Genomic DNA, 26346 nt, shown 5'->3' on the forward strand with positions numbered 1-26346 from the left:
AGATTCAAGCCATGTGCACCGGTGAATACCTGTAATCTCAGTGGCTCTGGAGGCTGAGGCAGGAGGATTGAGAATTGAAAGCCAGCCTTAGTAAATCAGCAAGACCCTATGCAACTTAGTGAGACCCCATCTCAAAATAAATAAATAAATAAATAGGGATGGGGATGTGGCTCAGTACTTAAGTGCCCCTGAGTTCAATGCTCAATACCCTCCCCCCCAAAAAAAATGAGACTCAAGATCATGTTAGGCCACAGTCACTGGTCATGATCACTTGACAGTCCCATTGGACAGCTTACCTTGTGCTTACGTTTGCCCTTAGGGGCTGGTTTTTCTGCAGCTGCAGTAGCACTCTGGCGCTTGGGTTTTGAGGCAGTTTCCTTGTGGTCTGGCTTGGCAGGTGCTGCTGGTAGTGTATTGTGGCCAGGCACTCTAGAAAGCAAGTCAAGGTCGATCTTCACCCAGAGGTTTTTCAGATTCTCCTGATCTCGCAGAGGGGACAGAAGCTCTGTTTGCATGACGGGAATGGGGGAGAAAGCTGGCTCCTCATTACTGATAGATAAGTTGTTGCTGCTGCTACTGCTGCTGATTAAGGTGCTGAGGGTCAGACCGGCCCCAGCAGTTTCCCTGGACTTGGTAGTATTAGATCCAGGAACAATGCAAGGAGGCAGGACTTTGATCTGCAGGGTCTCTTCCTGATCTGTGTTGGAGTCAGATGTGGATGAATCTGTTTCAATGAATTCCCGAGACTTTGGCACGATCTTTCCAGGGCCTCTGTACTTCTTTTTCTCAGCAGCCAAAGGTATGTGAGGCCTTGGTTCTTTCCTAGGGACTGGTTTGTGGGCCGTGGTTTTGTTGCGGCTTCTTGGTGGCTCAGGAAGCTCCAAGCTTTCTTTTTCTTTGGGAGTGCTGCTGGTAATATTTGGTTTAGGCCAGGTAAACTCCTCGATGCTGGTGTTTTTCTCGACTTTTTTGGGCTGTTTCTTTCCAATTGTCCTTTGAGAAGCTGTCTCCACAGTTGTTGACAACTTATGCTTTAAAGCCTTTGTTTCTGGAGTTTTTGGGGTGGGCCGTGGTCGGGCTTTCTCCCTAATGAGACTCAGGAGAGGCCTTTCTTTGGGTTCAGCCAGAACCTGGCTGGGGTTGGATTTTACTTTGATCTGGACTTCCATTGGTTGGATGATTGGAGGAGGCAGAGAGATGGTCTCCATGGGTGTTTCATTTTGGCCACAAATAAATGACTTGTTCTGAGATGTCACTTTGTTAAGCCATTTGTCAAGCTGCCACTTGTTGGTTGAGGGTGGCTCAGGCTGTAGATTGATAAAATGAAACAAGAATGAATTTTACATTTAGGGAGAATTTAAGAGAACCCTGAGTACAGGGGCTCTTTGCTAATAAAAGCTTTGGATGCTAAGGTACCATTCACACACACACACACACATACACACACACACACACTCATATGTGCATGCACACACACTTGTACTATCCACAATAATCAAATTAGATAGACCAATATAAACCAGTTGCAGTCTACTTATTTTAATTAAGTTCTGCTCTTCTTCTGAAAATATTCTCCACTCTAGCCAGGGAGGCAAGAAATATTTGCAAGGAGAAAGTTTCAAATGGTAAGTAGGGGTGCCTCAGATAGAAATCTGTTCCCAAATCCTTTGCTGGGAATCATCACTCAATCTCTCACTAGGAGATAGAGGCAATGGTCTCTGATCCTGAAAGGAAATTTAAATGTGCCTCAAGTGTAATTCAAAAGGAAAAGCTTTCCATCTACCAAAGTGCCAATGCCTCCTATATGATGCTGTAATTCACTACAAACAGACCAAGCCTTTTGTATTTTTACTGAAGGATAAAAAGATTTGACTTCCAAAAAACCACTGCACTTTTCTAGGTATATGGGCAATAACCAATTTATGAGGATATGCATGCAGACATTAGTGTCTACTGTTAGGCCATGGAAATGATGCATACAATTCAGATTCTTTATTCCACCTCTGAATCATGCCAGTTGAACAGAAAAGAACCACCATTTTTATTATAAGAAATCTTCTTTTGAAAGCCATCAGGTGAGGCTTATGGCACCAGCCAATAGAGGGTGACAGAATTAAAAACACTTGAGTAGCTATGATTTCAATCAGCACAGGACACTGGTAGATAAAAGTAGAGAAAATTGTATTGGCTACCATTTTGGGCAGCATAGCTTCAGGGCCATAAATCCTGGCTCTGGCAACACACTGGGTTTCAGTCCTGGCTCTAGTATTGTATATCTATGAGATCTTTGGAAAATTATTTTTTAACCACTCAGAAACTTATGCTGTCATCCATAAAATGGAGAACTAGCAAGTAACATACAAGGTTGTTAGGAAGATGAAAGTGAGAAAATGCAAGACAAGAGCTTAGCACAGTACCTGGCACATGGCCCATGTTCAGTGTTTGCTGTTATTAATAGCAGTGAGATTATTAGAGTCTCCTTCTGTTATTTCTTTCTGATTGTTGAAAAACAAGTGTATAAAAGAGCCATGGAGTATGGAGTGGGATTTTCCTGCTGCGTCAGGTGCAGGCTCAGGGCACCACAGCAGCTATGAACTCAGGATGGGAAGGGAAAAAATCATTTTTTTAACCTCATGAATACTATTTTGGTATTTTATGGAGCTGTGTTAAATGTCTACATGAATTTTTATCAAACATGTTTGATGCCAATTGAAATTTTTAAAAAGCCTGTGACTTCTTGTTGTGGTTTGGATTTTAGGTGTCCCACAAAAGCTTCTGTGTTAATGTAGGAAAGTAGATGATTTGATTATGAGAGTATAACCTTATCAGTCCATTCTTCTTTGAATGGACTGGGTGGTAACTGTATGTAGGTGGGGTGTGGCTTGAGGAGCTGAGTCATCAGGGGTGTGTCCTGCAAGGGTGCATCATCTTCCCTTTGGCCCTTGTCCCCGCTCCTCTCTCTCTCTCAAATTCTTCGCTTCCATGGGCTGAGCAGCTTTCCTTCCTTCTGCCACAATATTCTACCTTACCTCAGGTCCAGAGTGATGAAACTGGCCAAGCATGGACTGAACCTCTGAAACCATGAAAATGTTTTGGTCACAATGACTAAAAGCTAACTAACACACCTCTCAAGTATTATTTTACCTTTAAGGAAAGACATACTTTTTGAGTCTACCTTGTCTAGTGGCAATTCATTAATAACTGAAATCTAGGCCAAAGGTTGACATCCCCAGGGCCAGACGTGCATTTTGATTGACTCTGTTGGTTATCTCAAAAGAGAGGCTGCCATCCCAGTCATCATTATTCTAGTTTTACACATGAAGAAGTTTGAGGGTCCGAGTAGCTGGGTCCTACAGCAGTCAGTCACATAGCAAGGAGTGTATATGTTAGGGCTTACACAAATGCATGTTTAGAGAAAAAAATGCCATAAAATACCTGGATGTTTTCCTGAAATAGTTATTATCCTGAAGCAATTATTGTACTGAAACTGTGTGTGCTTGGATTGGGGTGTTGCCTGAGGGACAAACAACTTCACCCACCTCTGGAGTGGCCACACGAGGTGCCTCATTGGCTTCACTGTCAGTTGTGCTGCTTTCAGTGTCTGAGTCAGATTCAGAGCTGCTCTCTGACTCGCTAGAGCTGCCAGATCCCCCAATGGCTTGCACTGCAGGTGGGGGCTGTGGTGTGGCCAAGGGTGGGCTGAAAGAAAAATGACAGCATTTATTACTTCATTCAGTTTGAAACTAGATGGAAAGAGCCCACTTCAATATAAAGGCCTATGATCTCTGAACTACAGGCAAAGTAGAGTGTACTGTACCATTTATAGACAGGAAGTGTAAAGCTCCGGAGGCCCAGTGGCTGGTCCAAAGTCAAAAGTTTGTTTAGAATCAGGTCAGAACTGGGCATGGTGGTGCACACTTGAAATTCTAGCTACATGGGAGGTTGAGGCAGGAAGACAACAAGTTTGAGGCCAACCATTACAACTTAGCAAAACCTTTTTTCAAAATAAAATAAAAAGGACTGGGGATGTGGCTCAGTATTAGAATACCCCTAGGTTCAATCCCTGGTATTCTTCCTAAAGGAAAAAAAAAAAAAAAGAAACAGGTCTGTGTATACCCAAGTTTCTTGGCTTCCTCACAACAGTGGCTTCCCTCCCAGAGAAGACTTGAATCCCTTCATTCCACAGGAAATCTTTAAGCCAAGGTTGCATGCTTTCTGGATGTAGATATAGAAGTAGATCCTTAGATGCTCAATCATTCCATTTACTTATTTTAGTTGAGATACTTTTTTTTTCATTTTCTGTTGCCATATTTTTCAAAACCCCACAAGCCTATCCAAGGGCTCTTATCTTACCTAATCCCAGTATGGTCCCATTATTAAGGATAGGCAGGGTGAGCCCTCATTTTTATTGGAGGGAACTGAGGCCCAAGGAGGAGGAGTGACTTGCTTCTGCATCACAGCTAGTTATAAGCTAGCACCTAGTACCATCCCTGCTACCTCTCTCAAAGGACAGAGTCTGGGCTGAGCACATTCACTGCCAAGAGCCCAATGCTCAATAACAAGGTGAGAAGTTGGTCCTTGATTACTGTGTGTTGGGTAAGATAAGGAAATGAAAGAAAGCACTTTTTGTTTCTTTCACCACCATTTTTGTGAACTCTTTGTGAAACTCTTACCAGGAGGTATGATCCTAAGGGACCAACTATCTCTAATGATTGATTTTAAATTTGTAAAGCTGACCAAGCAAAGCATTGGGAAAGTGACACCATTTGCTACTCTGCCTTTATTGAGAATCAATACTCCTCCTTACCAATCGTTTGCTCTCTGTGCCCTGTAACAAATCAACTTCAGCTGCCTCATGGCACTCTGGGGTATGTGGTTACCTTTCTGTCCTTTCACTCATTGTCTCTTTGGACTGATTTCTGTTCTGCTTTCCCTCAGAAAAGGGGCTCATTGGAGGAGTGTTCTAATCTCCCTCTATCTCTTCAGCTCAATTCCTCTTTGGAAATCAGTTGCGCTCATGCTAAGGGATGGGCTGGAGGCTAATGCATATTCCTAGGTCTGGCCTATCTTTCTGCCTGGCTATCCCTCTGGCCCTCCCTGCCTCTCATGCATGACAGCAATTTGCCTGGTTCTGCCACCTCACATTCCCCATATCTGAGGGAGCTATTCATTCAGGAGAGCCCAATCTTTGTCTTGGAGATGACATTGTCCTGTGACCCACTTTCAAAAGTGGAAAAGATGAACCCCAAGGATACCCCTTCCTAAGACTCTGGAAGCCACAACTTTATGCCTTGCCTGAACTCAATTGAGTTCATGTGCCCATACTGTGCCCTTACCAAAGCCTCTTCTTGAACATTACAGCTCTAATCAGTTGTGCTAGAGCTATACTAAGCTATTACTTGAGAAAGAACAAGATTATTTTGAGGCCAGCATGTACTCCCCATCAGCTACTATTTACCAGAGAGCTTTTCCATTACTTGTGTCTCCATCCTTAAAGACTGGCCCTTAAATCTCCCAGGTAGGCATTTTATTTCATATAGTTAAAGAAAGCTCATTTTTAAAATTACACATGCTAAGTAAATGCTATCTGCAAATAGATTTGGGGGAAGCACGTGAAATAAGGGGACTATATCTCCTGAGAGCCTGTGTGTGTTTGTTTTCACCAACAAGGGTAGAGAAGGAAACCGATGCTCTTATTTCCCTGCATTCCTTTGCAGATCTCTCTTTAATGTCACTGATGGTTTTGTATATTTATGCAAAGTACCCTTTAATTTGAATTAATTGTTTTTATCTTTAGTTGCTAAATAAAGATTGAGAGAACATATCTAAGTGAGACAAATCCAGAGATTAGGTTAATGTGGCCTCAATTCCCCCCAAATTGAGTTTCATTTATAACATGGAGTATTTGCAATACTTACAACACTGGGTGGTGGATGGAGGGGGGAAAATCTAATTTAGATCTAAATTTATGATTTTCAAGTGGAAGACTGTTTCCTAGTATTCTTTTGCAACTATGAATTAATTTCTGGCGTCATATAAGAAGTTGGTCATCCTTATATTACCAAACTAAAATAGATTCTGGATTTACTTTGAGATTCTTCTGGATAGAATTCTCATTTACTGGGTTATTTGAGGGCAATTTATATAAGAAACAAAATAATACCTGGGATTATTCACTCAGACTTCAAACACTGATGTTTTATTTACCAAAATCAACTCATTTCTCAGCTAAATCAAAACAAAATTGTAACAGATTTATTAGGAAACTCTGTGTGTGTGTGTGTGTGTGTGTGTGTGTGTGTGTTTATTCTTTATCCAAAGACTTTCTGAGGACAAATGCATTTTGGTATTGAAAGTTTTAAATCTTAAAAATTAACATGGTAGATATAACATATACATAAATATATACAATGCTCTCTGTGGGATATGGGGATGCACTCCTTAATAAACCTTAATATTGCTCACAGTAACATTCACATAAGAGAAATAAACAAGTACTTTAAATACATATCCTAACATCAGTTTAGGTCAGTCTTGTTGTCAAATGAATTTGTTTCAAACATAAAAAACAATATTTCTCAGAACTCTTTGAATTTCAGAATTATGATTAAGAGATTATGAACGTGGATATAAATCATATAAAATTAACTATAATTATATTTATATGTACATATAGATATAGACATGAAATAAAGACTATTTCCAACATAAGAGCAACCTTGACTGAGACCCAATGAAATGATACCTGAAATTATTTATTTTAAGATTCCTTACAGCTAAATCTGTTTTGTATGTTCCCAGGTAAGACTGGATTGCTAGTTGATGTGGACAATGAACATAGAAACTATATGGAGAAATATATCAGCCTTTCATATCCACACAGAGACACATGAGAATGAGAGGGAAGGTAGACTTTAATTCAGGGAGTACAACAGGAGAATTCACACTTGAAGTGAAGGAATTCAGTGACTTAATGAGAAAAATTGCTTTCTCAGGGCAGTTGTGCAGTTGACAGCAGGGAGAGCCAACATTTGTGGTTGTTTAAATGGAGGGAAATTCTCTCCTGAGCACCTTCCTTTTCCTCTACTGTCCATCTGCACCCAGTCTGCTGAGGAATGCAGGCATATATGAGTCTAGGTCTTACTTCCTTGTGTCCAGCTGGGGCTATTGTATAGCCAAACTTTCAAGTTGATGAAACATCACAATATTTCACTTTCAATTCTTTTTTTAAGAGGGAGGGAGGGAGGGAGGGAGGGAGACAGAGAGAGAGAGAGAGAGAGAGAATTTTAATATATATATATATATATATATATATATATATATATATATATATATATATATTTAGTTTTTGGCAGACACAACATCTTTGTTTGTTTGTGGTGCTGAGGATCGAACCCGGGCTGCACGCCTGCCAGGCGAGCACGCTACCGCTTGAGCCACATCCCCAGCCCACACTTTCAATTCTTCATGAAAAACTGTTAAGCTGTTCAGCTAGATAAATTCTTACTTCTGCCATATTTTCTTTCATATGTTGATAATTTATTTTCCAAATGTATATTAAAGGGAAAATTATGGTTTGGATATGAGATTTCCCCAAAAAACTCGTGTGTGAGAAAAGACAAGAAAGTTTAGAGGTGAAATGATTGGATTATGGGAACCTTAATCAGTGCATTAATCCACAGCACAGATAGGGACTAACTGGGTGGTAACCATAGGCAGATAACATATGGATAGAAGAGGTGGGTCATTGTGAGTGTACCTTTGGGATATATATTTTGTCCCTGGAGAATGGAGCTGTCTCTTTCTGCTTCCTGGTATCATGTACTGAGCCACTTTCCTCCATCATACTCTTTTGCCATAATGTTCTGTATCACTTTGGGCCTGGGAGAATGGAATCAGCCATCTATGAACTAAGACCTCTGAAACTGTGAGCTCCCCAATAAACTTTTCCTCCTCTATAGTTGTTCTTGTCTGATCTTTTGGTCACAGCAGCAAAAAACATGACTAAAACAGATATTGGTACCAGGAATGGGACCATTGCTGTGACTAACCTGACCATGTGGCTTTTGTGGAAGGAATTTTGAGACGTTAAGAGTTATAAACTGGAAAAGCTTTAGACTGTTATAAGCAGAGGTTAATGGATGACTCTGGTGGTACCTCAGAAGACTAGAAGGCCAATAGACTGAAGATAGTAAAGATAGAGCTCAATAAAGAAAGAAAACTCTCTTGGAAATTGGACTTAAGCCCATTCATGTTACTTTAGGGCTAAGAAGTTGTCTAAATTTTGCCTGTATCCTTTCTGTGATGCTAATTTTTAAGGTGATAACTTCTTAATCTGGTGGAAGAAATTCTATGCAGGATAGTACTCAGACAGTGACATGGATATTGCTGACAGCTTTTAGCCATGGTTATTTTGATAATCAGGATCAGAAAGCAAAATATAAAGATTTGAATAACTTGCATTTTGACCAGAAGACTGAATAAAACTGGAGCTAAGGAATGAGTGGGTGTTAAAGACATTATAGTCACTAAAGAAATACTAAAGATTTTGCCCAGAGACACTAGGAAATATGGCTTAAAGACAGATCAGGAATTTGTAAGACCAAACCCATCTCAGGCTCAAGGGTGTAATAATAATTTTTTTTTTAAATTTTTTATTGTTGGTTGTTCAAAACATTACATAGTTCTTGATATATCATATTTCACACTTTGATTCAACTGGGTTATGAACTCCCATTTTCACCCCGTATAAAGATTGCAGAATCACATCGGTTACACATCCACGTTTTTACATATTGCCATACCAGTGTCTGTTGTATTCTGCTGTCTTTCCTATCCTCTACTATCCCCCCTCCCCTCCCCTCCCCTCCCCTCTTCTCTCTCTACCCCCTCTACTGTCATTTCTCCCCCTTGTAAATGGAAGGAGACCCTCAGGGTTATACAAAATTACATACAAGAGGAAGTGAGGGGAAAGGGAAAAATAAAAAAAATTTTGAGAAGAGAACAAGGATGCACCCTGGCTGGACAGAGAGGCCTAGGAAGTTTTTCCAACATGTTCAGCTGCCCAGGCACTCAGAGGCTACTGCATCCAGGGTCTCTGGAGGCGTGGCTACTGCTCAAGACAGTGGCAGCCCTTGGCATCAACCCCAAGGTGCTGCTTCTGCAGATTGCAGGATGCTGGAGTTAGGGGGTCATGGAGGCTTCCACTGAGATTTCAAAGGAAGGCCTAGGAGGCCAGTCAAAGTGTACCTGGGTTGGAGTCCCTGTGGGCAGCCCCTGAGAGTGGTGAAAATATGAGAAGGAAGTGACAGTGCAGACCCCCAAGATTAAAAAATGCCAGTAATCTGGGATCTCTGCTGAGGAAAGCTTCAAGAACCCAGCAGAAACAAACCAAATGAGAAGTCCTGTGGGCTTCAACTAGCAAGACCACAGAGACTGGGCTATAAGCCCTTTGGAGAGAGCTGGATTTTAGTCTTGATTTGTCTCATCCCTTCTTTCTATGTTCCTATTTCTCCCTTTTGGAATGGAATATTTACTCGATCCCTTTATATATTGGATGCATATAACTTGCTTCTGATTTTTACAGGAACTCATGCTGGGAGTTTGCTTTGAGTCTCAGAGGATGCTAGAAGTGTTGAGACTATGGAGACTCTTAGAAATAGCCTAAATGGATTTTGTATTATGAGAGGGAATGAGATTTTGGGGACCAAGGGTGGTATGTTGTGGTTTATATATGAGATGTCACCCAAAACCTCATGTGTGAGACAATGCAAGAAACTTTAGAGGTGAAATTATTGGGTTATGGAAACATTTTCTAGTCAATGCATTAATCTAGTTGAATGTATTAACTGGGAGATAATCTGGGTGATAGAGTATGGCTGAAAGAGATGGGGCATTGGGGATGTACCTTTGGGATATATATTTTGTCCCTAGAGAATGGAGTTTTCTCTCTCTCTGCTTCCTGGTACCATGTCTTGAGCTACTTTCTTTTACAATGATGTTTTGCTTCATTTCAAGCTCCTAGGAAGGAGCTGTCCATATCTGGACTGAGACCTCAGAAACTGTAAGCCCCCAAATAAACTTTTCCTCCTCTAATTGTTCTTTTAATGTCTTTTGGAAGTGAGAAAACTGACTAAAACAGTGACTGAATGAATCTAGTCCATGCAATACTTTAATCTGCCAAGGAGGGAAAGGCTAATGTGCAACTGGCACATTCTTCACTCACCAAGACTTTACTAAAATTATTTCCCATACATCATTTACTATCATAGTTTTTAAAGAATTTAACCTTTATTTTATTTATTTGTTTATTATTGTTTATTTATTTTTATAAGGTGCTGAGGATCAAACCCAGGGTCCCACCCATTGCAGGCAAGCACTTTACCACTGAGCTACAACACCAGACCTACTATCATATTTGAATAAAGCATTTTTAAAATGAATGCTAGTTGTTACAATGCAGATAAACTGTGATACTAAAAACCACTATCATTTAATATATGAAACTATGTACTCCATACTCTGTAAATATTAAAAGTATACTCTGAATGTACCTCTAATGTAATCAAACATCTCCAAGGTTCCACATTTGTAAGGATTTTGAAGTCAACTGCTCAACCTTTTCAAAGATCAGTTTTGCTACTCTGCTCATCAGAATCATCCATCTTACTGAGTTGAGTGAAGCCTCATCTTAATTACCTAGTTCTTCATGGTCACAGGCCAGTGTGAAGGTAAAGAAATTGGCTTAACAAGTCAGTGATCCTAGTAGGGGATTTTGAGGCTTGGGAAGTATATTCAAGACCCAGCCAATGGGAGAGTACCAGGGGAAAACAATGGGATCCATCACCTTAGTTTTTAAACATGACTATCTCTATACTTATATTGATCAAGCCTCTTCAGCAACAATGGAATCAACCTGCAATACCATAATTAATGAGTAGATGCAAGAAAAATGAAGACTCTGGAAACTATATTGAAGAAACTGGGAAACTGACAGAGGAAGTTTTGGGGTTGGGGAGGGCCTTGGTTCATAAAGTCTTCAAATAATCTGTCTTCAAATGTCTGTCCTATGGGAAATGCAGTAGAACTGTTCTGAGCACCCTCCAAGATAAATTAGGATCAGTGAGTTAGAGATCAAATCAGGAAGATTTGACTAAAACATTAGGAATAACTTTGAAGAACCTACATCTGACCACAGAAAGAATGCACTACCCAGCTTAAGTGACCAAACATGTGAGAAGACATTCCTACAATTCAATCTGCTCCTTAAGGACCTGTTCTTGACCACATTTTATGAGCACAAACATTAGAGAATAAAAACTGCATTTCTGTAGGACTGTTTTTTTTTTTTTGAAGGTTCAAAGAGTTTTATTAGTAATCTCTTTTTTTTTAATTTTTTATTGTTGGTTGTTCAAAACATTACAAATTTCTTGACATATCATATTCCACACTTTGATTCAAGTGGGTTATGAACTCCCCACCTTCACCCCATACACAGATTGCAGAATCACATCAGTTACACATCCATTGATTTACATATTGCCATACTAGTGTCTGTTGTGTTCTGCTGCCTTTCCTATCCTCTACTATCCCCCCTCCCCTCCCCTCCCCTCCCCTCCCCTCTTCTCTCTCTACCCCCTCTACTGTCATTCATTTCTCCCCCTTGTATTATTTTTCCCTTTCCCCTCACTTCCTCTTGTATGTACTTTTGTATAACCCTGAGGGTCTCCTTCCATTTCCATGCAATTTCCCTTCTCTCTCCCTTTCCCTCCCACCTCTCATCCCTGTTTAATGTTAATCTTCTTCTCATGCTCTTCGTCCCTACTCTGTTCTTAGTTACTCTCCTTATATCAAAGAAGACATTTGGCATTTGTTTTTTAGGGATTGGCTAGCTTCACTTAGCATAATCTGCTCTAATGCCATCCATTTCCCTGCAAATTCTATGATTTTGTCATTTTTTAATGCAGAGTAATACTCCATTGTGTATAAATGCCACATTTTTTTTATCCATTTGTCTATTGAAGGGCATCTAGGTTGGTTCCACAGTCTTGCTATTGTGAATTGTGCTGCTATGAACATCGATGTAGCAGTGTCCCTGTAGCATGCTCGTTTTAGGTCTTTAGGGAATAGACCGAGAAGGGGAATAGCTGGGTCAAATGGTGGCTCCATTCCCAGCTTTCCAAGAAATCTCCATACTGCTTTCCAAATTGGCCGCACCAATTTGCAGTCCCACCAGCAATGTACAAGTGTACCCTTTTCCCCACATCCTCGCCAGCACTTGTTGTTGTTTGACTTCATAATGGCTGCCAATCTTACTGTCTGTAGGACTGGTTTTTATAATTCTGACTTTACTAATTCGGATTAACGGCCTTGAGGAAGTCCAACATCTGCATCAGTACTGTTTGAGTCTAATTCTAATTTAACTGAAAATTCCTTTCTCAGGAGGTAAACGAGGGTGATGAGCTGGCCATTCTGCTCAATCAGGCTGTGTGGGCATTGAAAAGGAAAGGTTTTAGAATGGGTAATGACTCTAGTGGGAATCGTGCATGGGGAGATTCAACAGGCAAGGCCACAGGGTATTGATTTGGGCAACACATTTCACAAGGCCCAGATCTTGCCAAAAACATGTAGCATGGGCAATTCCTGCATTAAACCCTTGACTTCAGTTGAGATTGTACATATTTCATCAACATGACCCTTTTCCAGTTTTATAGAAATCAATGTCTGCCTACTACATCATTTGGAATGGTTTTACATTTGAGTTCATAATTAAGTTGTAAAGGAATGGCCCTGGAACAGAGGAATCAACATCCACAGTTCATATTGCCTCTCTTTCTCCCTTATTTTTCTTTTTGAACTCATAGTTTTTGAACTGGAGGCACCATGCTAGGCCATGAGAGGCAGGCATTCTGAACCCTGAACCTATTCCAGCCAGTGGGTGGGAAGAATCTATTTTTGCCCATGTCAGCAGTTTTGAAATCTTCTGGTTTCTCTTCCAATCCCTAAAATTCATTTATCCCATTTTTCCAATGAAAAGTGTATCAAAGAATAGAGAGAAATATAGTATGTAAGCAGAAGCATAACATATAAATCATAAAAGCAGAATTGTTCTGGTATAAACAGGGAATATGGGGATTGCATGGGGGTAGTGTCCAAAGAAGCTTGCTCTCCTCCCTGGGATGGCCCCTGAAAACCATTTGAAGCAAAACACTTTATATCCAAATAGTATCTCAAGTATCTCAAAATCAAGTGTATTTTGTATAAATGCTGTGATACAATTGCTGAGCAGAGAGTCAATCATTATCTAGTTTGTAATCCAACATAGCTTTCTATAGATGATACTTTGTTCAAAATGTATATAGTGGGTAATTGTCATGTTATCTGATCTTGCTGTGTGGAATAGACTCTGCTCAAGTTATTTGCAAAGAGTAATGAGGAGCTGTTTACATATTCACTCATACTCCTTTTCACACACAAGTTACTGTACCTGAAATTGTTTAAAGCCCAGAATGAGTGAAGTGATCTGTGGTTGGCAGAATAATGACTGACCTAAACATGTCTATATTCTAATCCCTGGAACCTATGAATATGCTACCGTAATCAAGGGGTCCTTAACAGTAGAAGAGAGGGTCAGAGTAATGCAATATGAGAAGCATTTGACCTACAATCCTGACTTTAAAGATGAAGGAAGAGGGATAAAGACCAAGGAATGTGGCAGCCTCTACAAACTGTAAATAGCCCTCAGTTTATAGCCAGCAAGAAAAGAGTTGGGTCCCACAGACACAAGGAACTGAATTCTGCCAATAACTCAAATGAGCGGGAACCTGTTTCACCCTTAGAGCCTTCAGAAGGAAGGCAGCTACAAGTTGGATTTTAGCCTTCTGAGACTTCTGATTCTGACCTCTAGGACTCTAAGAGAACACATTTGTGTTGTTTTAAACCACTAAGTCTGAGATTATATATATATTTAACGTGGTGCTAAAGATTGAACCCAGAGCCTCACACATACTAAGCAAGTGCTCCACTGCTGAGCTACAGCCAAAGCCCCATGAGGTAATTTTTTTATGACAGTGTTAGAAAGCTAATACAAAATACACATAATTAAAATTTTGAGCACAGCAGCTTATACCTGAATACATTTTCTTTTATTTATAAAATTTAGTTTGATTTCATAGAAGTCCAAAAATATAAGATCACCCTGGAAGGGAACCTTGTTGGTCACCTTAGAGGCTGAGAGGCAGAGCTCAGTTAAGAGATGTTAGCAGATTTACTATCACCATGGAAAAGGGGAATCTGCCACAGAAGCTGCAAACTACCTTTTGGAACTTTCGTAATAGCAGGAAATGACTGGCTTATCATTTTTTAAAAATCACCAATCATTAGTGCTATTTCTCCCAACTTACCAGATGCCTATTTCCTTTCTAAATTCATAATACTGAGTGATACTAGCAATGACTTTTCATAATTACATTTGACCTACAATCAACCATGGCTTGATCATTGTTTTTTTGTGGACTAATCTAACTCAGGTCCTCATCCTTTTCTTTTCCTGCCTGTGCCCAATTACTGTCCATTTCACACATTAAATAGCTACAATTCCCCTACTATTTTAAACAGACAGTGTGAATCCAATGGGAAGGGCATAGGATGGAACACAGAGGATCTCATCTGGTTTTGAGTGTCATCTTGGACACTTTATTTTTGTGTGATTTTAGGTTAGGCATGCAACATATGGGTCTCAGTTTTCTAATCTGTAAAATGGAGATAATAATACATCACACAGGTTTTTCAGATGATAAGATGAGGTTACAGAAAACTCTTCTACTAGTACTTATCAACTGTGTGTAGGAATCACCCAAATATCTTATTAGAGCATAAATTCTAGTTAAACATGTCTGGGCCAGGAACTGAGTTCTGCATTTCTAGTACAATCCCAGTAATATAGACAGACTTTATGTACCTCACTAAGAGTAGCAAAGCTAAAATCTACACAGAGCTATTTAGATATAAGATGTCAGGAGAAAAAACATTCACTGTGTTCTAAGTTTTATTTATTTATTTTTTTTTTATTTTATTTTTTTTTCTAATTTTTTTTTCTTTTTTTTTCTAAGTTTTAAATTAAGGGTAAAACTCATTTTTGATGATAAAGTGTGGGTTTTATTTTTCCATATTCTGTCCTCCTTTTAGCAATAGAAAAAAGTTGATTGCCTTGTGTCATTTTTAATCTAGCCTGTTATACCTTTTTTATTAGGCAATTGTTCCTGAAAAGTTCTTATTAGATACCTTCTGATAAGCAGAGACTTCAGTTTACAACTTACTTGGAGATACTTGTCTGTTCAATTAATTCATCAAATGTATGTTTCTTCCCTGCTTAATGATTGTCATGGATTATTGAAGTTTGAAATGGGTTGCCACTGTGCCAGATGATTGTCAGGGTGGTATCAGACTCTATCCATGACCACATCTGATATTCTGAGCATAATTCCCAGTGCCATTTCTAGTCATAGCTATTACTGATTGAGTGTTCAGTGTGTACCAGGAGCTGGGATGCTAAGCACTTTCCCTGCGGCCCCTCTTTTAACCTGCACACCAACCTGTGAATTAGATACTATAACACCCTCCATTTTCCAGCTGAGAATACTGAGACTTAGAATTTATCAATAGCAAGTTGAAAAACAGTTTTAAGGATAGTATAGTAGCAAACTTCCATATGTAGTTTCAAAGAAATAAAAAAAAAAGTCACCTGGATTCAGCCTCATGAGAGTATTTGGTGAGATGGCACCATGGAGAGTGCCAGTGAGAGTAGTCAATGCTGGCTAATGGATCATTATATCTTGAGAACATCACAATTGCTTACAGGAGAATAAACCAATATTTCAATTTCTCTAGAAATAATTTAAAAACCACATTCACTTTTCTGACTGAGCTGACCAATCAATCAGCCAATTAGGTGGGGAAAATATTATATGCAGTCAAGTGATTTTTGTACCTTTTGCTTTTAAAGTGCATTTTTAAAAATGGAAGCAAGAGAAGGAAGTAGATGTGAATGCTGAATGTGTGAGCACTGGCCTCCACCAAAACTGAGAATGAATGATTGATTGGCAGCTTGCTTCATAAGGAACCCAAGAGGGCCAGGGACCAAGAGTCTAAACAAGGTCAAAGCCTTCCAATAAAGTATGACATGGATTACAAATTCTAGGGGAAGCAAGATATTACTTAAACTTAAATGCAGTAATCTCCCACTGTGTTTCCACGACTGGTCTGGAGATGTGGGCCAACTGGTTTGGAGAGGAGGGCCCTTGTAGTGCCTTGGCTGAATTCCCTAAGAAAGCACAAAGTGTGCTGAGGCAGGGTCAGGTATTCCTAGAGATAGACTCAGAGTGGGTCAGTGAAAACCTCTGCCTTTTCCCTGTTTGATGTCTTCTTTTCTATTGCCCATCATGCTTAGACTTGCTGCTCCATTTGCTAAGCGGGCATCCCTCTTTCAATCTCTCTCTAGATTACATTTCTTCAGGGATATACCTCAATGCCAATCTCCTTATCAGTACTGTCTGCTCCCCTTCATGTCTATCTATTACCTGATGTATCATAGACACTTGGTTTAGAAGGTAAGTTTCTAAGGTCAGAGGCTTTATCTATCACATACTCTATAAAATTCTTCCTGTATGTAGGATACCTTAAAGTTATTAAGCCTTCTCTGTAGATCTGTGGGAGATCTGTCACCAGATACATCCACTGCTTGTGGGTAGGTACATAACCTACCTATTGCCCTATGCCCCTATGGTCCAAACAGGATATCATCTTCTAGAATAAATAAGATCAGAATACATTTTTAAATGTAGGGCACTTGATACTTTTCCAATTTCATTCCATTTGATCTGGTCATTTGTGATAGGGATTTGATTGCTACAAGAACACTGGGAAGTAGAAGGATCAGGTATCCACCTGCTTTATCAATGAAGCTCATTAGCTAAGATCATGTGGCTAGAATCTGTGTATGTGGGGCTTCTCACTAGGTAATTGTGTTAATATACAAAGTCTAGCTTGAGGAAATGGAAAAAAATCAGGAATCTACTGTAAAACCCATCCTTTTAATAATATCAAAAGGGATCAGGGACCCAGAATTAAATCCAAGTATTTTTTTCAAGTGAGATAATGATATACAGTGCAAGAAATTGTTGTTTAAAGCATTGAAGGCCACACCAACTCTTTTCCTTAGGAAAACTTTGTTTCAGTTGGCTCAAAGTAACATACATAATTTCTTAACATAATACCTATATAGTTTCCATATCAAATAAATCTTACTTTATAATCATGTCTGAAATATGTTGTAAACATGAGCATTACAAATCTAAGTAAATGGGCTGGGTGTGGAGGCACAAACCTATAATCCCAGCAGCTCAGGAGGCTGAGGCAGGAGGATCATGAGTTTAAAGCCAGCCCCCAGCAAAAGTGAGGCACTAAGCAACTCAGTGAGACCCTGTCTCTAAATAAAATACACACACATACACATACACACAAAATAGGGTTGAGGATGTAGCTCTGTGGCTGAGTGTCCTTCTTGAGTTCAATCCCCATTACTTGCCCCCCTGCCAAAAAAAAAATCTAAGTAAAATGGAAAAATCTGCAACTTGGAAAATTGTTATGTCTAACCCTAATAAGAGGAAGCACTAGTAATATAGCACACTGCCTTGAAGGGTAGATGCTGCACAGACAACACCTCTGGGTGGGTACCCATACCATACCATAGATTCCTACTTAAGAAAATGTTACTGATGGTCCTCCATTATGAAACTACTTAGAGATGTGGTTAGCACTTGCTGGTTCCACTTTGTCACCACTAGAAACTTTTTAAGGTCCAGCAATTAGACTTTGAAACTCTTTTGTCTATTAAACTGCTGCTCTGTGGCACCAACAATCCCTAACCTGCCCATTCCCCATTGCAAACTGGATGTCCTTTCCTTACTCTCCTGCATCATACTGCCTGATGAACTAAAAGCTTTGGCTTCTTATGTACTTGACCTTTGTGACAATCTGTTTTAGCATGCAAATTCTTGATTTTGCAATTCCCAGTGATTTCCTGATTGATAGATGTACTCTTCTCTACAAGATTTTCAGAGGTCTATCTCCATCACCACACTGCCTTAGTTCCAGTCTACTTTCCTTCTGTTTCTAGAACACCTGCCATTTTGCCTCCTCCCCACTTCCACACTGCTTTCTACCTTTGTTTCTCCTGTTGGCTTTGTCTACAATGACACTGATCCCCTCTTTTCTGGTTGATTAAATCTTTATTTTTTAAGCTCAAATTCAAATAACACAAAGTCTTTTCCAATGAGTTGGATGATCCCAGCTGTCTCCCTGTTTTTATATCTTTTCACTAACAGCATCACAAATTCAAAAATTTTATTTCATTGTGCTAATTTCAATAACCATATTATACATTCATTCATTCACTGATGGCAAGGACCAGTTAGCAAAGTCATCTTGTATGTCCAAGAGTGACTGGCATAACAGTGTGTGTGTGTGTGTGTGTGTGTGTGTTTCTTGTTATGAAAGTGTTCCAAATGGCTTTATAATATAATGTATACAAATGCAGCACAAAGTAAACTTATAAAGAACAATACTTAACTATGAAATATCTAGCATTGTTATTTATCAATAGAAATTTTGGCAAGCTTTCCAAACATCAAAATGGTCCTGGAGCATAATTTAATTTCATGAAAACAATTAGGCAAAGAGGTGGACTGATCATGGATTTATAATCTTTCAACTGGCTATTTACATGCTGGTCCACTGCAATGTCCAACTCCTTTAGCTTCCGTTCCATTGACAAAATATAACTTATTTGGATGGATATTTTAATATAATTGGTATTTACAGCAAATAGCCGTTGATGGGTCACATTGACATGCATGCATGCATGAACATGAGAAATAAATGGCATTGCTCTTACTGAAAATGAGTGCTACAAAGAGACCTTCCTATTTTTAATTAAAATGATTCCATTATTGCAATTTGTGTGAGACATAAGCTACTCTCATCATATTTTGATACATTATGAAGCCTGGTCTATACTATGCCTGATATTAACTCTCTCTCTAGTTGATGATTTTTCCAGTAGCATAATTAATTTACTCATGGAAGAGAAAATATTCAATCAATTTGGGATTAAATATGAGGTTGAAGGACTTTCACAAAAGACAGAACTAAATCTCCCAGCGCACATGCATTGCTAATTACGACACATTCACATTAAGAACAAGAAGGTGTTCCCTTCCATGATAAATGGGCCTGAAAATCCTCCCCAGCGTTTACTATAAATCACAAAGGCCATTAATAAACAGGCAGGAAAAAAATGACAGTTTCTGCAAGAATTCACTCCCATCCTTTGCCTAAGACTATCAATGTCATATTTAAAGCTGACATCTTAAATCTTCTACACAAAAGCCCTCTAAGTCAAAAAGCCTGGCTATTTTAAACAGAATTTCCTACACCTGTTATTTTGAATGACAGCAAAAGAAATACTGGATCTTTAGTCCCTTAACACTATCTGCCTGAAAATCTTACCTTCCAGCTATAACAGTCTTCCTTCTCATCAATGCTAAATTGAAGGAGGTCAAGTGCAAATGGGAGAAAAGGGGAATATGCTTTTCTCATGCTTAGGGAGGTTGTTTGATCTTGCACCCAACTCACCAGTGACATCAGGAGGAAAAGTCTGTTCAAGTCCATCAGTAATAAGATAGCTAAGTACAAGCAGCCTGATTCAACATTGACTCCTATATGTGGAATGGCATGACTAATAAGAGAATGAAGATCAATAGCAAAAGGAATGACAATCATGTGTTACAAATGAACAGGGAGCCAATTAAAAGCTGACCTAGAAAGAAATGGAAATAAACTTAGGTATCCCACCAAGAACTAGTAAGACCTGTATAATGACAAATCAGTTTTGTTATTGAGAGAAATTTCTCAGGCAGAGGAATTTGAGAATTTAGCAATTCTAAAGAATGCAGAATTTAGAATCAAAAGGGATTTACATTTTTATTTGATTCCTTCTTCAAGAAAACTTGGGAATCTGTATATTCTGTGGGTTATGCCACATGCCCTTTTAATATGTCAACAACAAGTTATAATACCACAGCATCCCCACCAGCTAAGTTCAAACAAACACACATTTTAGGGATTATAGTGTAGGTAAGGCTTTTACAACTTAAAGGATTGAAGTCCTAAACAAGACAAACATTGTCATTTTCAAAACATATGAGATGTACTTTTAGTGATATATGACTATATTTGTAAACTGACAGTATAATTATTAAAAATATCAGTGCAGTTTCCATGAATCCTATACTGCCCCAGCTTCATAATGATAAAACCTGGGTATACTATTCTGCCAATTAGAAACCTAGACAAAAAAAAAAAGAGAAAAAAAAACTGGAAGAGAAATATTTTCCAGAAATGTTATATGCATCAAAATGTTCCTTTTGGCTATAATTACACAACAATGTGTATTTCAGACAATCATGTCTAAATTCAAGGTGTTTGAATGAGAGAGAATGCATATGTGGACATGTGTGAGTATAAGTGTGCCTGCAAATGTATGTGAGTGTGATTATGTGTGTGTGCATTCACGTGTGCATGTGTATATTTGAGAGAACATATGAGTATGTAGACGTTTACCAGCTAAAGTCCAAGATGGCTAATGACAAGAGAAGTAAAATAATTTCAGCAGTAAATAAGACAGCTGGCTAAGAAGGAAAAAACAATTTTGAGAGAAGGCCTTCAAATGATGGTCATAATATTAATTTTTAATAATGTTCCTATTAGTTGGCTAAGGACAGAAGGACATAAGAAATAATACCAGAAGTCAAATATGTGAGTATGTGAGTTTTTAATATATGTATTTGAAATAGTTCTTATTTATCTCTATTCTAGAATGAATGGGGAAAAAGAACCTAACCTCCTACAATTTTCATGTTATTAATGTTGTTACAGAAGGGCATGAGAGGGCATGGTGTCAACTGAAACATAAAGAGATTTTAATCAATGCTTCCCTTACTGTGTTCTTTCTTTAGAGATTGCATCTTTGAGAGCATATCCTGTGTTAACTGTGTTTCCAAATTGTACATGGATCTTCAGGAGGAGACCAAAGCAACTTTTGCTCTGTGATTTTACTTTGCTTTAATACGACAGTTTATACACTGTGGTTTATTCATTTATTGGTCTGATGGTTTTTATGAGTTGTGATTCAACATAGGTTCTTTTCTAGTATCGTGTATAAAGATATGCGGAATGTAATATAAGTCTGATACAATTATGGTTATGTGCCATGCAAGACAATACTGTAAATATAAGGAGAGGCTGAAAAGCTGCTTAGCAAAATGATCTTAATATACACAGCAGTGTGAAAATGTAAGAGGAATCTATAATGACAACGAAGATTAGCCATTTGCTCTCTAACCTTATTTACAGAAGCAATCAGAGGTATTCAGGTCGAGTTAATGACCCTGTCTCCAATTAATTCAATTGTCTACAAACAACACTGGTGCAGTGGCTGTCTCAAAGTCTGCCACACAGTCTCAGAGGGAATACATAAGACTCCATTAAAAGTGACAATAATAATGCATTTATTACTGAAACACTATTGTATTATAAATAAATTCCTCATGTAAAATTATGCTCCACGCTTTAACAGAAATTCAATTACTGAAATAATAAAAAGACGGTGTATTTGCCAAGTGCTTGGACTATAATTTGGCTGCTTAGTTACCAGCGGTTGGCTGTTTTGCAATTTTTTCTTCATAGACTATTTCTTTTGAATAAATGCCAGACTTTTTCATACCAATTTTATGAACAAGTTGCAAAATGAAATTTTGAGCTTTTGAATCCAATTATGAAAGACATAACTAAATCTATTATTGAAAAAAATTCTAGTAAGCCCTTTCTGCCGTTGTTCAGAACTGTCTGGTAATTGAGGTAAGCACAGGTGCTGCTCATTATGGACCATTGTGCACCATCTGAATTCTGGGAACTGTGGAATTCAGATGGTTTAAACTCTGTTTGTGTGAATAACAAACAGGCCTGATTCTGCGCTTGTTTGTACAAGCTTGTACACAGCTCATTTGGGACTTCGAAGACACCTGCTTACCCTTTTGAAGCCAAAACAGTATCATTTATGTTCTGGCTATCCTTTCGATGACAATTTTGCAAAAGCAACATATTTTGTGCTCTCCTTTTATTCCCACCATCTCTTCCACTGTGCAGTAACTCCAACACATCCTTGTCTTCCAATGATAGGAAAATTAGTTAAGTAAAGCTACTGCAATTATCCAATGACAAGAGAAGACATGAAGCTATAAGATATAATGGGGGAGGGGATGATGAACTAGCTCTTTCTGTGGAAAGATGTCTCTGACAAACCAGTGGTGCCAGTTGGACTAAGAAGATGATTTTGTTTGTTTAGGGTTAGGAGATTTTCTTTCCTTTCCTGCTTTTCTGGGTTCCAAAATTTGCCTTTCTAATGTCTAGTCTCATAGTCTTTAGATGGGTCAAACAGAGAATCTTATAACCACATAGACTTTTTTCCTGTGTTCAGAAAGCAAAGGGAAAACTCTTTGTAACTATGTGCCCTTCTCTCATCATATAGGGCTACAGGACTTGCCAGAAGCCATCCATTGAGTTGGTTCCCAGAGGAAGCTTGGAACCTGTGCCACAGTCCTGAGCTTCTGAGTAATGTCAAACATTAACCTGAATATTTCAGCCCTGCAGTTGCTTCTCAGTGCTTCCACTAAATTTAATTATTCAACAACTTTGCATTTTCTCTGTTTTTATCTCCTGTAAAGAGAACACCTAGAAAATACATGGTAATGAAGCAGCAGTTCTGCAGCAGAGCAAAAAACACATCTAGATTACCCCTATCCCCATCTCCAACTCTAGGTCCACCCAAATGTGCCCCTCCACCACAGTGACTAACCATAAAAGGTGATATTCTAAAATCCCACTTCTGTGAATCCTTATGCTGGAAATTTGCTTTCATATGAATTCAGGAAAGAAGTTGAAGTTGTAGATAGTGATAAAACCAATAGAAAAAATAATGGGTTTACTCTTGCAGGCTTGAAAGGTCTATGAGACATCCCAATTGACCCATGGTGTTCATAGGACCTAATAATTCTTCCTATTTAGCAAACACCTGTGCTCCAAGGTCCTAGAAAAGCAGACTAGTCAAGTAATGTCCATCTGCAAAGCCATAATGGAATATTACTCAGGGCACTGCTAACCTGACACTTGGTTACACTTATGTTTATCTTGCCCATCAAATGAAGTTATGGTCTTGACAGTGCCCAATAAAACCAATCAAAGTAGAGATCAGCCAAAGTAAGTTCCCATATGTCAGATTTTATATATGACTAATATAGTTTGACAGTGCTCCCTGGTAAGCATATTGGATTTTTACCTTTTCCCTTATCATTATCACAGAAAGTGCAACGTAAAGCTCTGCAGGAATATAAATAATTTGGAAACCCTCATAGACAATATTCTACTGTGTGTCTCATTTGCACTTAAAAAAAAAGCTGGCCTACAGACCTTATGTACTTTTAAGATTTGTCTGAAAGATACATGAAGAAGACTTCCAGCCAAAAAAAATGTACATATTTAATGGAATTAGATCTCTAGGCAAGAAAATGTCAAAAGAAAAGGCGAAATATTAAAGTGAATGCGAAGTGCTCCTTTCCACAGCTTTCCTGCTTTGATAAATATCTTCTGGGATGTCATTTACTAGAAAATCATGATTTTACAAAATGAGAAAAAAAACTGGAGTATAAAATATACTCTTTATTGTTGAAGTAAGTTGCTATTTTCACATTTCTCTCTGAATTCTGTTTTTGTCAGCCAGAGACCTTGATATTTGCCTTTAGATCTGTCTTTTTATCATTCTTATCAAAAACATGGCAATTATTGTGAAATACCTAAATTGCAGCCCAGGGCAGAGCTGGGGATCTGTGTTTTTAAAAGTCCTCACCTCCCTTCTGGCCCCTAGAAAGAGGCAATTTTATATGAAACCAAAGATCATGGAGTTGGAGGGCTGCTGAGAGCTGTAGGAAGGTCTAATGTGATTATACTGACTCAGAAAGTGACCTACTGTTATGGAGGGGGATGGGAGGAAAATGAAATTGGGTTAGAATTGTGTAAGAACAACAATATTCAAATGTGTATGTCTACACATAGCCCCAAATGACAAAATAATTAACTTTATCATGACTTATCAAAAATCTGAAACATATATGTTCTTATATAAATCAAATCTACTTTCAAAATAAGTTGTTTCTTTCTCCTCTGAGTTTGATTTCTGATCATATGACCTAACAAGTCAGTAGGATACCTTTTGTCTAACATGGTAACAACCACCATTATCATTCACACTGTATGCAATAATAATATTAATAATACTTCATTTTATTGAGTTTTTAATATGTGCATGGCTTTGTCCAAGGTCTCACAGCCAGTAACTGAGTAGGAAGAAATAATCCTGCATTTTAGTTGTTTTTGTTTGTTTTGCATAAATATACTTTGAAAAGTTCTGCTCGATTTCAGCCAATTGCCCATCCATATGTGTATTTTCAGACAGATCTATTGGAGAACAAGTGCTAAAATTTTAAACATATGTTTTCATAAAATTATTTGCACACTTTTCTATGCCTTTCAATGATAATTGAAAATGCATAATGTTTTGTAATTATTCTTAAGTTAATAGCAATGATAATAATGATGATGACAATGGTGATATCTATTGCTTATTAGGCTCATACTGTGTGGCAGGTACTTTAACACTTTTCATGAAATCGCACTTAACCCTTACTGTGGGCCTGTGGTGCACAGACTGTTATTACTTTCCCTTTACAGGTGAGAAAATGGAGGTTTAGAGAGGTTAAGAAACTTGTCTAAAGGTTTGAATGAGAGTCTTTCTGATAAAAAAGGCCAGGAATCTTTACTACTGTGCAATGTTGAATTGATTTGGGATTAATACTGATGTTCAATTTAAAGAAAATATCTATCATTGCAATTCAGGATTCTAATTTTGTGTATATCCAGTTCAAAGAGGCAAATGACCTTCTAATAACACTTTCATAGCAACATAGCAGAATCATAGTTTAGAATCATGGCTACAGAGAACCTTGGGAATTTAGTAATCCATCCCCCTATGTTGTCATTAAGGCTACTCAGAAATGCACTCAGATGACTGGGGTAGTGGCTCAGTGGTAGAGTACTTGCCTTGCACATGTAAGGCACTGGATTCGATCCTAAGTACCACATAAAAAGTAAATAAATAACAAAGTTATTGTGTACATCTACAACTAAAAATATTTTTAAAAATAAAGAAATGTGCTCACAGAACTAGTGGTGGAACCCTTTTTTAAAATGTAGGAGGCCCTGGGTTCAATCCCCAGCCCTGCAAATCAATACATAAATACATATAAATAAAGGTCACTTGAGTGAGTTCATCAATCTCCTAAACCCCTATCTTGATCAGATCAGTTGTGGGCATTTTATTTTGTGGTGGACAGGAGCTGATGAATACAGACAACATAGAGATACGAAATATTTTTTTTTTTTATATATAGCCAGCTATCTTATTTTTAAAGCAGGTTAATGGTCAGCCACAAACCAGGTATTTGGGTGATTTAGTGATATAAAAATATAATAGTGGCAACTTGGTGTGTGTGGTTAAGCATCTGTGTGTATATTTCAGGCAGAGGGTTTGATTCCATAGGTCTGGGATAGTGACCTCACATCTAGATTTCTAGACAACATCCATGGTAATTTTGATGCACATCGAAATATGAGAGCTACTTGTTTGGGGCATGTAACTGCAAGACTTACAGAAGCATATCAAAAGAATGACTAGGAGAGAAGGGAAGGGGAAAGCACTGCTCAGTGTAAAGAGCAATACTTACATACTTTAAACATTTCTTCTTATTTCATTTGGTTCATTTTAGTTATACATGACAACAGGATTCATTTTGACATAATTCTAAAAAACATGGGATATAATTTGTTCTAATTCAGTCTCCTGGACTTCCCCTCCCCTCTCCTCTTGTTTCCTTCCCTCTATTCTACTGATCTTTCTCCTATTTACTTATACTTTTAAAAATTCTCCTTCAATATTGGTAATCGATGATAACAAACTTCTCTTTGTCCATTTACTGGGAAAATTATGCAAATAATTCCATATGGTCTAATTGTTTTCATGCTATCTGTTAATAATAATTATAGCAAAAATTTTAGTTAATAGAAAATAACAACTTTCCAAGTGTTCATGCTAAAGATCTTGGACTAATTCATGTTTTT

At 38.3% G+C, this 26346-nt stretch overlaps 1 protein-coding gene across 4 annotated transcripts in view; it reads right to left on the minus strand.

The window, feature by feature from the left end:
* Positions 1 to 26346, minus strand: part of Aff2 (ALF transcription elongation factor 2) — a 490132-nt gene that overhangs the window by 41079 nt on the left and 422707 nt on the right. For all 4 annotated transcript variants that reach the window (XM_046465080.2, XM_046465079.2, XM_058585757.1 and 1 more), the window contains 2 exons: positions 3540 to 3699; positions 297 to 1307 (listed from right to left, as the gene is read on the minus strand). In XM_046465080.2, the coding sequence (XP_046321036.1) occupies positions 297 to 1307; positions 3540 to 3699 (1171 nt within the window). The remainder of the gene's footprint in view (positions 1 to 296; positions 1308 to 3539; positions 3700 to 26346) is intronic.

Source organism: Marmota monax, unplaced genomic scaffold, assembly GCF_021218885.2.
Source record: "Marmota monax isolate L192 unplaced genomic scaffold, Marmota_monax_Labrador192_F-V1.1 WCK01_AAM20220418_F8-fsc00306, whole genome shotgun sequence".
NCBI classification, from domain to species: Eukaryota; Metazoa; Chordata; class Mammalia; order Rodentia; family Sciuridae; genus Marmota; species Marmota monax.